Source organism: Sabethes cyaneus, chromosome 2 (assembly GCF_943734655.1).
Source record: "Sabethes cyaneus chromosome 2, idSabCyanKW18_F2, whole genome shotgun sequence".
In the NCBI taxonomy this organism is placed as follows: domain Eukaryota; kingdom Metazoa; phylum Arthropoda; class Insecta; order Diptera; family Culicidae; genus Sabethes; species Sabethes cyaneus.
The window spans coordinates 116,912,048-116,926,794 of NC_071354.1; the positions used below are offsets into that span (position 1 = coordinate 116,912,048).

The window sequence follows — 14,747 nt, forward strand, 5'->3', positions numbered from 1 at the left end:
CAACTATACTGGTCGCAGTAATGAGTCCACACATGGAAAAAAAACCTTCTAGCTATTATATTTGTGGAGATAAGAAACAACTTTTGTGGAAACTCCACGATAATCAACTTGTTGAACACAGTTCTTTTCACAGTGTTTTAACACATTTGACATAGGTACTAAGCTTTTGATAAATCAAAAGCGTGACAAAATCGGGTAAAAACGTGACAAAATCGGGTCAAAAACGTGACAAAATCGGGTACCACTGTGTTTGGAATATTTTATGGAGTTACAAACAAGCAGTAAATAGACTCGGAAGCATGAGAACTTAGTTAGATAATTTACCCCCGCAACTTTGGAGATTAGGAAGGGTAGAGAGTACTTTTCCTGGACTAGACAAATTGATCAGAGCCGTAACACTTAGGACTTAGACCGGTCTTCTAACACGCCCTATTCATAAGCTTGCTGCGCTGCCTATTCTGGATAATAAACAGTGTTCAAAGGAAAACATGGATCATTCCCCGGGGGAGGATGTTCGAGCAGTTGTCAACAACTCGAATAAATATATATGATCGCCCCTCGTCAGTTCGCGATCGTCAAATGACATACGTGCGTTAGCGATTTATGTTGGTAGTTACTTCCGCCGGATCGAACGTTTAGGAAATTTGGAGAAGGTTCCAACAAGTGTAAAAGACGTGCTCCTGGCAGCAACGAGTTAAAAGTTATTTCGGACATTGTAGTGTAAAGAGCTATCTTAAAGTGTGATGCGATCAGTAATGTATCATTAAATATAAGGAATGTTTCAAAGTGTTAATCAAAGTTAATCAAGTGACAATTGGTGTTCGCTAAAACTTCCGAAATTCCCCCAAGTGAAAGTGTACAGTCCTTTGCCTCCACAACATAGGTTCTTTATTTTCAATTTTTCAAAAGTACAACATCAAGAATCCATACTTTTCTTCATTTGGGTCAATTATTAGAAGATTTTCCGATCGATTGGTGTAAGAATATTGAAAATCGATCGGAAAACCTATCATTTTTCGTGACGCTCGCATCTTTCGATGTTTTGGAATGACATCCTATCTTAAAACTTGCCGTGAGGCGTAGTCCTACGTTAAAATGCCTTGCCCACTCAATACGAAAATAAAACTACGTCAAGTAAGATTTAAGTCATGATTACACACACACATGGTCTTAGTTTGATTGTAATAATTGTATATGCCGTTGCAAGCATCAAAAGAATATATATGTGTCACACTGTATAATAATTTGTTTTATATATTTATTCATTTTATATATTTATTTATATCGTTTTAGTATAAAGAACGGTTCATGGAGCTTCAAGATGCGGTACGTTGGACAGAAATGATGCGTGCTTCTCGGGTAGAAAACTTAGATAAGAAATCTAAACAAAGCATATGGAAATTTTTTAGTAATCTCTTTAGTTCAAATGATAGACCTCCAAATGATGCATCAGGACAATTACTTCGGTACAGTAGCAGTTATAGCCCAAGCATTCCAGGATTTTCAGAAACAAGGCAAATTGCGGGATCCGGTCATGTGACATTGTCTAAAAATTCAAATACCTTCGTTCTAAATAAAGATTTGGATTCTGTGAGTTCTGAGAAAGTGATACAAAGAAGACGAGCACAATATCGACAAGTTAGAGCCCACGTACAAAAGGAAGATGGTAGATTACAAGCATATGGATGGAGTTTGCCATTAACTAAACATCTAACAAATACCAATCAATCGAAAATCAATAACGGTGTACCAGTTCCAGTTCCAGTGTATTGTAGACCACTAGCTGATGCAAGCCCGCATATGAAGGTTTGGTGTGCTAGTGGCGTCAATTTACATGGTGGATTTACAAAAGATGGTGGCTGCATGGTTGGAGCGAGTATATTTTACCCAATGAAAGCAAACACTAAGATTACTGAAATTGTTGATAGTACCTCGAGTGATGTTTTGGAGTTGGAATCATTAGAAAAACAGCTAATAGCCATTAATAATAATTCTCACAGTGAGATTAATTTGAGCCCATATATATGGATATGTACAAGCACACATTCAGCAAGTACAGTAACAGTGATAGATGCAAAAAATCCTGCAGAAGTATTAGATTCGTTTCCAGTATGCCAAAATCATTTACTATGTATATGTACAGTTCAGGGAGCTTTAGAAACTGATTATGCCCTACTGGAGAACAGCGAGGTTACCAAAGCAGGTATTTGCAAATCCTTAATATTCAAATAGTACACTGCCGGTGTCCCATTTAGTCATTTTCGATATTTTGTTGTCTTACGTTATAATTCGGGATGCATTTTTTGAAATCATGATCGAATTGCATGATTTTTTTTTCAGTTGTTGGTTTGCGTCAAGTTTATACGTAAAAAAATCAAAATCTACGCGAAAAGCTGGAAAATATTAAAAAACCGATATTTTACTTTTCCCGCCATCGTAGATGGCTATGATTATTATCGAGGCAAAGTAACAAACACTACGTATAATATTAACCAGTGTCGTTGTCATGGTTGTTATGGGGTAAAACCAAACACATGTTAATGGTGGTAAGACCACTAAATTTTCACAGAACGTCTGTTCCTTACAACTGTGCTACATTGATCTTTCCGAAAACTTAAAATTTATTGCAATTATTATCCACTAGCTGAGTGCCCGGTCTTACTCGGGGCGCCTTTATCTCACAGCCACTTGTACATCAGTTATTGTAACCGAAATGCTTATAATGCAAAAATATAACGCTTGTTTCTCTTTTGGACATTCCTCCCCTTTTGTCTACCCGGTCACTAACACATCTGTTTTCTTTACGGAAATCCCTATAAAACCCTATAAAGAAAGAGAAACAAAGACATTTATACTATTTGCACCTTCCGCTTAGTATTGAAAAATTCATAGCAGCAAAAAACGCAATGAGATTTTAAGCACAAGAAATTTCATCTTTGATCAGAAACGCCGAACTCACATACCTATGAATTTCTCTCGCCATTATATGCGATGTCTCTGTTGCTGTGCGATGTGAACCAAATTCAGCTGCGAGCATTTTGCTTACTTCTTCCACAGCATCAGCTGCGAAAAAAGCTAGCACACATTCATGAATGAAGATGGCAAACAAATTGGCAAAATTTACATTTTTCCTTCGCAAGAATCGACATTTTCTTTACTAGAAAGTAAAAAGCCTAATAAGAATTAGATAAATATGTAGTTTAAATGTGTGTTTTAGTTTAACTTCACGATTTATTTAGAGATTCATTCTCTTACGCTCAGTCACAGTTACGTATCGCACGAGATAATGCCTATGCTGTTCAACAACGAATTTGTATGTATAGATGTATAGCTCCGGGTAGCAGTTGAAGCAAAGCAGAATATGATCAAGCGGGAAGAAAAATGTGTGAGTTTTGTGCTTCTTGCTATGAAAACAGAAAACTCACGCGTGAGTTTTTTCTGCATAGGATCAAGTTGACGTGATTCACAGTTGATTTTGATTTTTGATGAGTTTTGAGATTTCGAGTTTTTAACATAACTGCTTCCGCTAACAATGGCCACCCCACCCATTGCACAATGGGCAAAAACGAGAGAAAAAACGGATGCAATGAAGATACGACCTGCAGCCTGATAAAATATACGTAATCCTAAGTAGTTTTTTTCGGAAAATTGTGTGGTGCCGACCCCTTTCCTGTTTATCATCGGGAAGTGCTCATTTCCCCTATTTTTAATATTTTTGAGAAAACAAAAGTTAAAAACCTAATAATTTTGTGTAAAAAAGTCCGCAGAATCGAATAGGGCTTATCTCATTTAGTTTAGAGCACAAAATTAGTAGATTTTTCCGGTTTGTTTTCCCAAACCTTGCATGGAATAATCCAATAAGGGTGAAAAATGTTAAAAATAAGGGAAAATGTGCAAAATGGGGCATTCCCGATGCCAAAAAGGAAAGGGGTGGGCACCATGCGATTCTCCGGAAAATTTTACATAAGATCACCTATATTTTATAAGCCTGCAAGCCGTATCTTAATTGCATCCGTTTTTACCTTTGTTATACAATATAACAAAGGTTTAGGAATTGGTCGAAAAAACACGAAGTCGATCTGAGGCCCGGAGGGCCGTGTCATATATACCAATCGATCAGGTTCGACGAATGAGCAATGTCTGTGTATGTGTGTGTGTGTGTGTGTGTGTGTGTGTGTGTGTGTGTGTGTGTGTGTGTGTGTGTGTGTGTGTGTGTGTGTGTGTGTGTGTGTGTGTGTGTGTGTGTGTGTGTGTGTGTGTGTGTGTGTGTGTGTGTGTGTGTGTGTGTGTGTGTGTGTGTGTGTGTGTGTGTGTGTGTGTGTGTGTGTGTGTGTGTGTGTGTGTGTGTGTGTGTGTGTGTGTGTGTGTGTGTGTGTGTGTGTGTGTGTGTGTGTGTGTGTGTGTGTGTGTGTGTGTGTGTGTGTGTGTGTGTGTGTGTGTGTGTGTGTGTGTGTGTGTGTGTGTGTGTGTGTGTGTGTGTGTGTGTGTGTGTGTGTGTGTGTGTGTGTGTGTGTGTGTGTGTGTGTGTGTGTGTGTGTGTGTGTGTGTGTGTGTGTGTGTGTGTGTGTGTGTGTGTGTGTGTGTGTGTGTGTGTGTGTGTGTGTGTGTGTGTGTGTGTGTGTGTGTGTGTGTGTGTGTGTGTGTGTGTGTGTGTGTGTGTGTGTGTGTGTGTGTGTGTGTGTGTGTGTGTGTGTGTGTGTGTGTGTGTGTGTGTGTGTGTGTGTGTGTGTGTGTGTGTGTGTGTGTGTGTGTGTGTGTGTGTGTGTGTGTGTGTGTGTGTGTGTGTATGTGTGTATGTGTGTGCGCTTCAATTTTCAATCGCCTATTTCTCGGAGACGGCTGAACCGATTCGTCTGCTATAACTTTTATTTGAAAGGTATTTTTACCTAGTATATCACTAATAAATGGTTTCGTGGTCTGACTTTTAGTTTAAAAGTTATAAGCAAAAATGTGAAAACTACGTGACACGATTTTCTCCGGAACCACATAACCGATTTCATCGATCTTAGTACCAAATAAAAGCTCTTACTATTGCTAAACTTCACACCAATTTTTATTGAAAACAAACAAGTGGTTTAAAAGTTATGCTTAAAAAACCAGTTTTGACAAGGTTCAAATGATCGCCTGTTTCTCAGAGATGGCCAAACCGATTTACGTACTATTAGTTTCATTTGGCAGGTAATATAGCCGGATAGATCACTATTGAATGGTTTTTTGATTGGATGTTTAATTTGAAAATTATGAGTAATTCAATACACCACACCAAAATTAACAATAATTTATAATGATTTTAACCAAGTTAATGTGTCTAATTTCAATTATTTTTATATCAAACGAGAGGTTTTCACACTACGAATATATATGCAAAATTTCATAAGAATTGGTTTTACCGGTCAAAAGATATTAACCCTCGAACACTCGCACCAATTTTTATAACACAGTTACTCGCGCGCACAATAGCCCAAAACCAAAGAAACCGTGCGCACTAGAGTTTTGACTAGGAAAACTTGGTTTTAAGTCTATCGAACCTTTGGAAGAGTTTCTTGAAATTGAAAGCTCTATCGTCTGGTAGAATTTGAATTTTGATTAATCTAGGGGGATGAAGTGAAATAAAAAAATTATTTTCCTTCAGTTTCAATACAACACATTGATGTGTTCTGCAAAGTTTTAGAGCATATTATTACAAGAAATTTTGCTGAAGACAGCAACCTTCTATCTCTTCAACGAAGAGATCTTATTTATTGTATATGAATTTGAAAAATCAGTTTTTCTATTTTAGCTCTTTTTGTAATTGTTGTATGACTTTTTCATGTATTACAAAGTTGTATAAATAATAAAAATACACAACTTTGCTGAACATAGTATACCTCTATGTTTCCTTGTTTACGAACTGTAGAACTTTGATTATAAAAAATACCCTGATTTTGACCCCGAATTACTCGACTACCAACAGACGGATACATTTTAAACATTTTACATTTGCTGGTAGTTTTGCTGCACACAGACACCATTTTTCCATATGAAGTAACAAAAGAAAAGTCCAGTTGGAGAATTGAGAGAAAAGTCCAATTGCGGTACACCTCACATGCTACTTGCTTCGTTTCTGTGATGTCGGTTTATGCTAATCTATTTTCCTAACAATTTAAAGTAATAATGCATTGAACAATTCTGACATTTTGCTCATAACAAGTTTATTGAAGAATATACGTTAGTATATACGTAATATACGATTTGTAACTATATAACAATATGACATTCAAAAACCTACATATGGTGTACAAAATACAACAGCGTGAGTAACCGAAGGTTCATAAAAATTGATGAAATTTATTCAAGAAAACTTTATTGTTGTGAATCAAATAGAATGGCGTTACAGGAAATTATGCATAGTTCAAAAACCCATAAACTAGACCTTTACTACGCAATGTATATGTTAAAGAATAATATTTCATCTTACAACTTACTTTTACTTGCACTTACCCTCATTAGTAACAACTTACTCAGCAATTTCATGAGAAAAGAAACTATCAAAATTTATAAGTGCTTCTATTTGTTTCAAATTTTGTAAACTTATTCAATTTCCAAAAATTTCATGTAAACCAAACGTGTCGATTTCTATCTCAAATTGCAAGTAAGACGGTATAACAAAGGTTCCTTTCACCACTAGGTTGATTAAAGCAGGTTTTTCTCTCGTTTTTGCCCATAGTGCATTGGTAATAAATGGTTTTGTTATTGTACTTTTCAAAAAAAGTAGAAGGTGCAGCAGTGTTTCTTCCATGGATACATAAAATACATCATTCCTTTCATCTCATTTCAAGACAAAACTTGTTTGTAAACAATGTTTTTACCTTTGTTATACAATATAACAAAGGTTTAGGAATTGGTCGAAAAACACGAAGTCGATCTGAGGCCCGGAGGGCCGTGTCACATATACCAATCGATCAGGTTCGACGAACGAGCAATGTCTGTGTGTGTGTGTGTGTGTGTGTGTGTGTGTGTGTGTGTGTGTGTGTGTGTGTGTGTGTGTGTGTGTGTGTGTGTGTGTGTGTGTGTGTGTGTGTGTGTGTGTGTGTGTGTGTGTGTGTATGTGTGTATGTGTGTGCGCTTCAATTTTCAATCGCCTATTTCTCGGAGACGGCTGAACCGATTCGTCTGCTATAACTTTTATTTGAAAGGTATTTTTACCTAGTATATCACTAATAAATGGTTTCGTGGTCTGACTTTTAGTTTAAAAGTTATAAGCAAAAATGTGAAAATTACGTGACACGACTTTCTCCTGAACCACATAACCGATTTCATCGATCTTAGTACCAAATAAAAGCTCTTACTATTGCTAAACTTCACGCCAATTTTTATTGAAAACAAACAAGTGGTTTAAAAGTTATGCTTAAAAAACCAGTTTTGACAAGGTTCAAATGATCGCCTGTTTCTCAGAGATGGCCAAACCGATTTACGTGCTATTAGTTTCATTTGGCAGGTAATATAGCCGGATAGATCACTATTGAATGGTTTTTTGATTGGACGTTTAATTTGAAAGTTATGTGTAATTCAATACACCACACCAAAATTAACAATAATTTATAATGATTTTAACCAAAAAAATAACCTGATTTCAATTATTTTAATGTCAAACGAGAGGTTTTGACACTACGAATATATATGCAAAATTTCATAAGAATTGGTTTTGCCGGTCAAAAGATATTAACCCTTGAATATACGCGCCAACTTTTGTAACACGGTTACTCGCGCGCACAATAGCCCAAAACCAAAGAAAACGTGCGCACTAGAGTTTTGACTAGGAAAACTTGGTTTTAAGTTTATCAAACCTTTGGAAGACTTTTTCGAAATTGAATGCTCTATCGTCTGGTAGAATTTAAATTTTGACTAATCCCCCAAAAAGTGAAATAAAAAAGTTATTTTTCTTCAATTTCAATATAACACGTTGATGTGTTCTGCAAAGCTTTAGAGCATATTATTACAAGAAACTTTGCTGAAGATAATAACCTTCTATCTCTTCAGCGAAGATAGAGAAATCTTATTTATTGTAAATGCACTTGTAAAATCAGTTTTTCTATTTTAGCTCTTTTTGTAATTGTTGTATGACTTTTTCATGTATTACAAAGTTGTATAAATAATAAAAATACTCAACTTTGCTGAATATAGTATACCTCTATGTTTCCTTGTTTACGAACTGTAGAACTTTGATTATAAAAAATACCCTGATTTTGACCCCGATTTACTCGACTACCAACAGACTGATACATTTTAAACATTTTACATTTGCTGGTAGTTTTGCTGCACACAGACACCATTTTCCATATGAAGAAACGAAAGAAAATTTCAGTTGGGGTCAATTGCGGTACACCTCACATGCTACTTGCTTCGTTTCTGTGATGTCGGTTTATGCTAATCTATTTTCCTAACAATTTAAAGTAATAATGCATTGAATAATTCTGACATTTTGCTCATAACAAGTTTATTGAAGAATATACGTTAGTATATACGTAATATACGATTTGTAACTAAATAACAATATGGCATTCAAAAACCTACATATGGTGTACAAAATACAACAACGTGAGTAACTGAAGGTTCATAAAAATTGATGAAATTTATTCAAGAAAACTTTATTGTTGTGAATCAAATAGAATGGCGTTACAGGAAATTATGCATAGTTCAAAAACCTATAAACTAGACCTTTACTACGCAATGTATATGTTAAAGGATAATATTTCAGCTTACAACTTACTTTTACTTGCACTTACCCTCATTAGTAACAACTTACTCAGCAATTTCATGAGAAAAGAAACTATCAAAATTTATAAGTGCTTCTATTTGTTTCAAATTTTGTAAAGTTATTCAATTTCCAAAAATTTCATTTAAACCAAACGTGTCGATTTCTATCTCTAATTGCAAGTAAGACGGTATAACAAAGGTTCCTTTCACCACTAGGTGGATTAAATCAGGTTTTTACCTTTGTTATACTATATAACAAAGGTTTAGAAATTGGTCGAAAAACACGAAATTGATCCGAGGCCCGTAGGGCCGAATCACATATACCAATCGATAGAGCTCGACGAACTGAGCAATGTCTGTGTGTGTGTGTGTATGTATGTATGTGTGTATGTGTGTGTGTGCAGCTCATTTTCTATCGCCTGTTTCTCGAAGATGGCTGAACCGATTTGATCGCTTTTACTTTTGTTTGAAAGGTATTATTGTCTAGTATATAACTATTGAATTGCTTTGCGGTCCGACGTTTCGTTTAAAAGTTATAAGCAAAAATGTGAAAACTACGTGACACGCGTTTCTCCTGAACTACGCAACCAATTTTAATGATCTTACTACCAAACGAAAGCTCTTGCTGTTACTAAACTTTTTACCAAGTTTTATTGAAAACGGACAAGCAGCTTAAAAGTTAGCCTTAGAAAACCATTTTTAATAAGGTTCAAATGATCGCCTGTTTCTCAGAGATGGCCAAACCGATTTATGCGCTATTAGTTTTATTTGGCAGGTAATATAGCCGGATAGATCACTATTGAATGGTTTTTGGATTGGACGATTAATTTGAAAGTTAGAAGCAATCGTATACACCACACCAAAATTAACAATAATTTATAATGATTTTAACCAAGATAATTTACCTTACCTAATTTCAATTATTTTAATATCAAACGAGAGGTTTTGACACTACAAATATATATGCAAAATTTCATAAGAATTGGTTTTACCGGTCAAAAGATATTAATCCTCGAACGCTCGCGCCAACTTTTGCAACACACACGCACAATAGCCCCAAACCAAAGAAAACGTGTGCACTAGAGTTTTGACTAGGAAAACTTGGTTTTAAGTTTATCGAACCTTTGAAAGAGTTTCTTGAAATTGAATGCTCTATCATCTGATAGAATTTAAATTTGGATTAATCCCCCTAAAAGTGAAAAAAAAAATATTTTTCTTCAGTTTCAATATAACTTATTGATGTGTTCTGCAAAGTTTTAGAGCCTATTATTACAAGAAATTTTTCTGAAGACTGTAACCTTCTATCTCTTCAGCGAAGACAGAGAAGTCTTATTTATTGTTTCTGAATTTGTAAAATCAGTTTTTCTATTTTAGCTCTTTTTGTAATTGTTGTATGACTTTTTCTTGTATTACAAAGTTATACAAATAGTAAAAATACACAACTTTGCTGAAAATAGTATACCTCTATGTTTGCTTGTTTAGGAACTGTTCTGTAGAACTTTGATTATAAAAATACCCTGATTTTAATCCCGAATTACTCGACTACCAACTGACGGATACATTTTAAACATTTTACATTTGCTGATAGTTTTGCTACATACAGACACCATTTTTTCATATGAAGTAACGTGAAAAAATTCCAGTTGGGGCCAACAGCGGCACACCTCACATGCTGCTTACTTCGTTTCTGTGCTGTCGGTTTATGCTGATCTATTTTTCTAACAATTTAAAGTATTATTGCTCATAACAAGTTTATTGAAGAATATACGTTAGTTAAACAACGATTGGTAAATATGGCATTCAAAACCGTACACATGTTGTTCAGAATACAACAGCGTGAGTAACCGAAGGTTAATCAAAATTGATGAAGTTTTTTCAAGAAAACTTTATTGATGTGAATCGAATAGAATGGCATTACAGGAAGTTATGCATAGTTCAAATACTTATAAACTAGACCTTTACTACGCAATGTATATGTTAAAGAATAATATTTCTTCTTACAACTTACTTTTACTTGCACTTACCCACATTAGTAACAACTTACTCAGCAATTTCATGAGAAAAAGAACTATCAAAATTTGTAAGTGCTTCTATGTTGTTCAAATTTTGTGAGCTTATTCAATTTCCAAAATTTTATGTAAACCACCGCACAATGCAACGTTAACTAATTATGATGAATTATGTTCCGAAGACGTGTCGATTTCTATCTCAAATAGCAAGTAAGACCGTATAACAAAGGTTCCTTTCACCACTAGGTGGATTAAATCAGGTTTTGTTTCACCACCAGGAGCAAGTATGCACAAATTATTGGCCGAGCCCACTTTGGAACATGTCACATAAAGTTGACCATGGGAAAAACATGGTGTTCTCAGATCAACTCCACACTGTTTGAATGATTACCCTGTGACTCAAATAGAGTCGGCCAGCAACACTTAGCAGTAATGACTGAACACTTCTTATACGAGTCGCTTTGATTCGGCGCATAATTACACTTGACAAATCTACAAATGCGAGCATTGCCGTTTAGTGTTTCGTAGTAGTTTCGTAAAAACTACTACTGGCAACTCTGTCATCGCCGCACGAATTGGAATTGAGCTCTGCGAATATTTTTAAATATTGTGATATTTTGGCGGTGATATTTTCTCCAACAGTGTTTATTAGCAAGATAGAGTGGTGATGCAAGCATTGCAATAATTGCATCGAGAATAGATCCAGGATATTTCATATAAATTACTATTTCAAAGGTCGGCAAGCAAGTATACAGAACTGTTTTGTCGTAAGCAGCGGAGATATCGGCTTTGTTACTGGCATTGCGTATGTATGGTTGTCGTTCAAAAATATATTGAAATATTTCAACATTCATATATCAACATCGCGCATAAAATCGATCAAGTTCTAGATAACGATCCCTGTCATTAACTCGGTGTCAATATCGTACAGCATAATCAAAACAGTCATGTCGAGTACGTCCGATGATATAACGATTTGTATTACGTGCAGTAGAGAAGAAAAAGATCCAAGAAAAGTGATTGAGTGCGAATATTGCCACAAAAGTGATCATTTCAAGTGCAAAAACATAATTGGAAACGCCGTTCGGAAACTTAGGGAGCAACAGTATTTCTGCTCGGCCAACTGTCAGGAGCTTTTCCGAAAGATTTCCCACGGAGCAATGGAAACACAAGTTCTAAATGAGGTGCGCACTGTTCTGGCTGAAGTCCGTGGGTTGCGCGAAGAAATGAGAGCTATTAAAACGACCGTTGCAGAAATAGAAAAGTTCCAAAGTTTCCTATCGGATAAGCTGGATTCGGTACTGGACGAAATTAAAACTATGAAACTGGAACACACTGCGATTAAGGCGGATATCAATACTTTGTTTAAAAAACAAGAAGCAACAACCACAAAGCTTGAAGCACTTGAAATGGAAGTAGACCGTTTGAATCGTAACGCTCTGTCCAAAAACGCTATTATAGTTGGACTGCCAATATTGAAAAATGAAACACTATTAGATGTTGTTCGGAAGACTGCTGCTGCGATTGGATATACACTGCCTCAGGATGCTGTACTGGAAGCCAAAAGATTGCTGCCGAGTGATTCTGCCGCTAGGAACAATAAAACGGCACCAATCAAAATTTGCTTTTCGGACCAGCGGTACAAAGAAGAGATGCTTAACAGAAAAAAAATGCACGGACAGCTGTTAGCTTCGAATGTTGATCCGTCTTACGCTGGTAGCACGCTAGCAAGGTTACATTGCGTGATGAGTTGACTGCACATGGGGTACAACTGCTAAAGGACGCGCGCGAAGTTCAACAGTCTGTTGAATGTAAATATGTATGGCCTGGTCGTAACGGAGTGATACTAATGAGAAGGACGGACAGTTCGAAAATTGATGCCATTCGTTGTCAGCAAGACTTGCAGCAGGCGGTAAAAAAGTTCTCAAAGAGACAGCTCGATAAGTCGGGATCGGATTTAAGCGTGATGGAATCCACGCGTCTGGAACAGTCTCCAAAGCACCGGCAATAGATTGTCGAGCGTTGTGTATTGTAATTGTATTTAATATATATATATATATATATATATATATATATATATATATCTATACCTATAAAGAAGGATTTCTGTCTGTCTGTCTGTCCTGTGTTCCTTATAGAATCAAAAACTACTGAACCAATCGGCGTGAAAATTTGCATGTAGAGGTTTTTGGGGCCAGGAAAGGTTTTAGTGATGGTTAGAGACCCCTCCCCCCACTAAGAGGGGGGGCTCCCATACAAATGAAACACAAATTTCTGCATAACTCGAGAACTAATCAAGCAAATAGAACCAAATTTGGCATGTGGGTGTTTTCGGTGACAAGAATTTATTCTAGGGTAATTTGAGACCCCTCCCCTCTTTATAAGGGGAATTATAACTCCTCTCCCCTTTAAGAGGGGGGGGGGTTTCCATACAAATTTCCTCATAACTCGAGAACTAATCAAGCAAATGGAACCAAATTTGGCATGTGAAGGTTTTCGAGGGCAAGAATATTTTCGATAGTAAATTAGGACCCCTCCCCACTTTAAGAGGGGGGGCTCCTGTACCAAAGAAACACAATTTTCCTCATAACTCGAGAAGTAATTAAGCAAATGGAACCAAATTTGGCATGTGGGTGTTTTTGGAGACAAAAATTTTTTCTATGATGAATTGGGATCCCTCCCCGTTTTAGGAGGGGGGGATCCTATACACATGAAATACAAATTTCCTCATAACTGAAGAACTAATCAAGCAAATGGAACAAAATTTGACACGTGAAAGTTTTCGAGGGCAAGAATATTTTCTATGGTGAATAAGGACCCCTCCCCACTTTAAGAGGGGGGGCTCCTATACAAACGAAATACAAATTTCCTCATAACTCGAGAACTAATCAAGCAAATGGAACAAAATTTGGCACGTGGGTGTTTTTGTAGACAAAATTTTTTTCTATGATGAATTGGGACCCCTCCCCACTTTAGGAAGGGGGGCTCCTATACAAACGAAATACAAATTTCTTCATAACTCGAGAACTAATCAAGCAAATAGAACCAAATTTGGCATGTGGAGGTTTCTGGAGGCAAAAATATTTTCTATGGTGAATTAGGACCCCTCCCAACTTTAAGAGAGGGTGCTTCTACACAAATAAAATACAAATTTCCTCATAATTCGAGAACTAATCAAGCAAATGGAACCATATTTGGCATGTGGGTGTTTTTGGAGGCAACCATTTTTTCTATGATGAATTAGGACCCCTTACCTTCTTAAGAGAGGGGCTCTCATACAAACGAAATACAAATTTCCTCATAACTCTAGAACTAATCAAGCAAATGGAACCAAATTTATCATGTGGGTGTTTTTGTAGGCAAGAATATTTTCTATGGTATATTTTCTATGGATTTCCCCACTTTAAGAGGGTGGGCTTCCATACAAATGAAATGCAAATTTCCTCTTATCTCGAGAACTAATCAATCAAATGGAACCAAATTTGGCATGTGGGAGTTTTAGATGGCAGAAATTTTTTCTATGGTGAATTACGACCCCTTCCCCTTTTAAGAGGGGAGCTCCCATACAAATGAAATTCAAATTTCCTTATAACTTGAGAACTAATCAAGAAAATGGAACCAAATTTGGCATGTGGGAGATTTTGGAGTCTTGAATTTATTTTACGATAGTTAGAGACCTCTCACCCCTGTGGTAGGGGGATATGGACTCTCATACAAATAAAACAGAAATTTTTGCGAAACTCAAAAACTAATCAAACTCGAGAAATTCGAGACTCTTCCATAAAACATTAGTCAATACAAGACCACAAAAACTATCTATAGTAACACTAGATCAATCAGGACGAGACGGTCGCGAGTGTTGCCGGTGACCCGCCGTCGGAAGCGCCGCCCACTGGGGGGCTTGCAAAACTCGAGATTGTGACAAAGGTCACCCGAGATTCATGATTTATGTACAACACAGGTTAATTTGTGGCAATACGAAGTTTGTCGGGTCAGCTAGTA

General features: G+C 36.4%; 1 protein-coding gene across 1 annotated transcript in view; it reads left to right on the top strand.

The window, feature by feature from the left end:
- Window positions 1-14,747, top strand: part of LOC128734593 (JNK-interacting protein 3) — a 700,363-nt gene that overhangs the window by 195,158 nt on the left and 490,458 nt on the right. Inside the window, exon 6 of the mRNA XM_053828867.1 lies at window positions 1,294-2,203. Coding sequence (XP_053684842.1) covers window positions 1,294-2,203 — 910 coding nt within the window. The remainder of the gene's footprint in view (window positions 1-1,293; window positions 2,204-14,747) is intronic.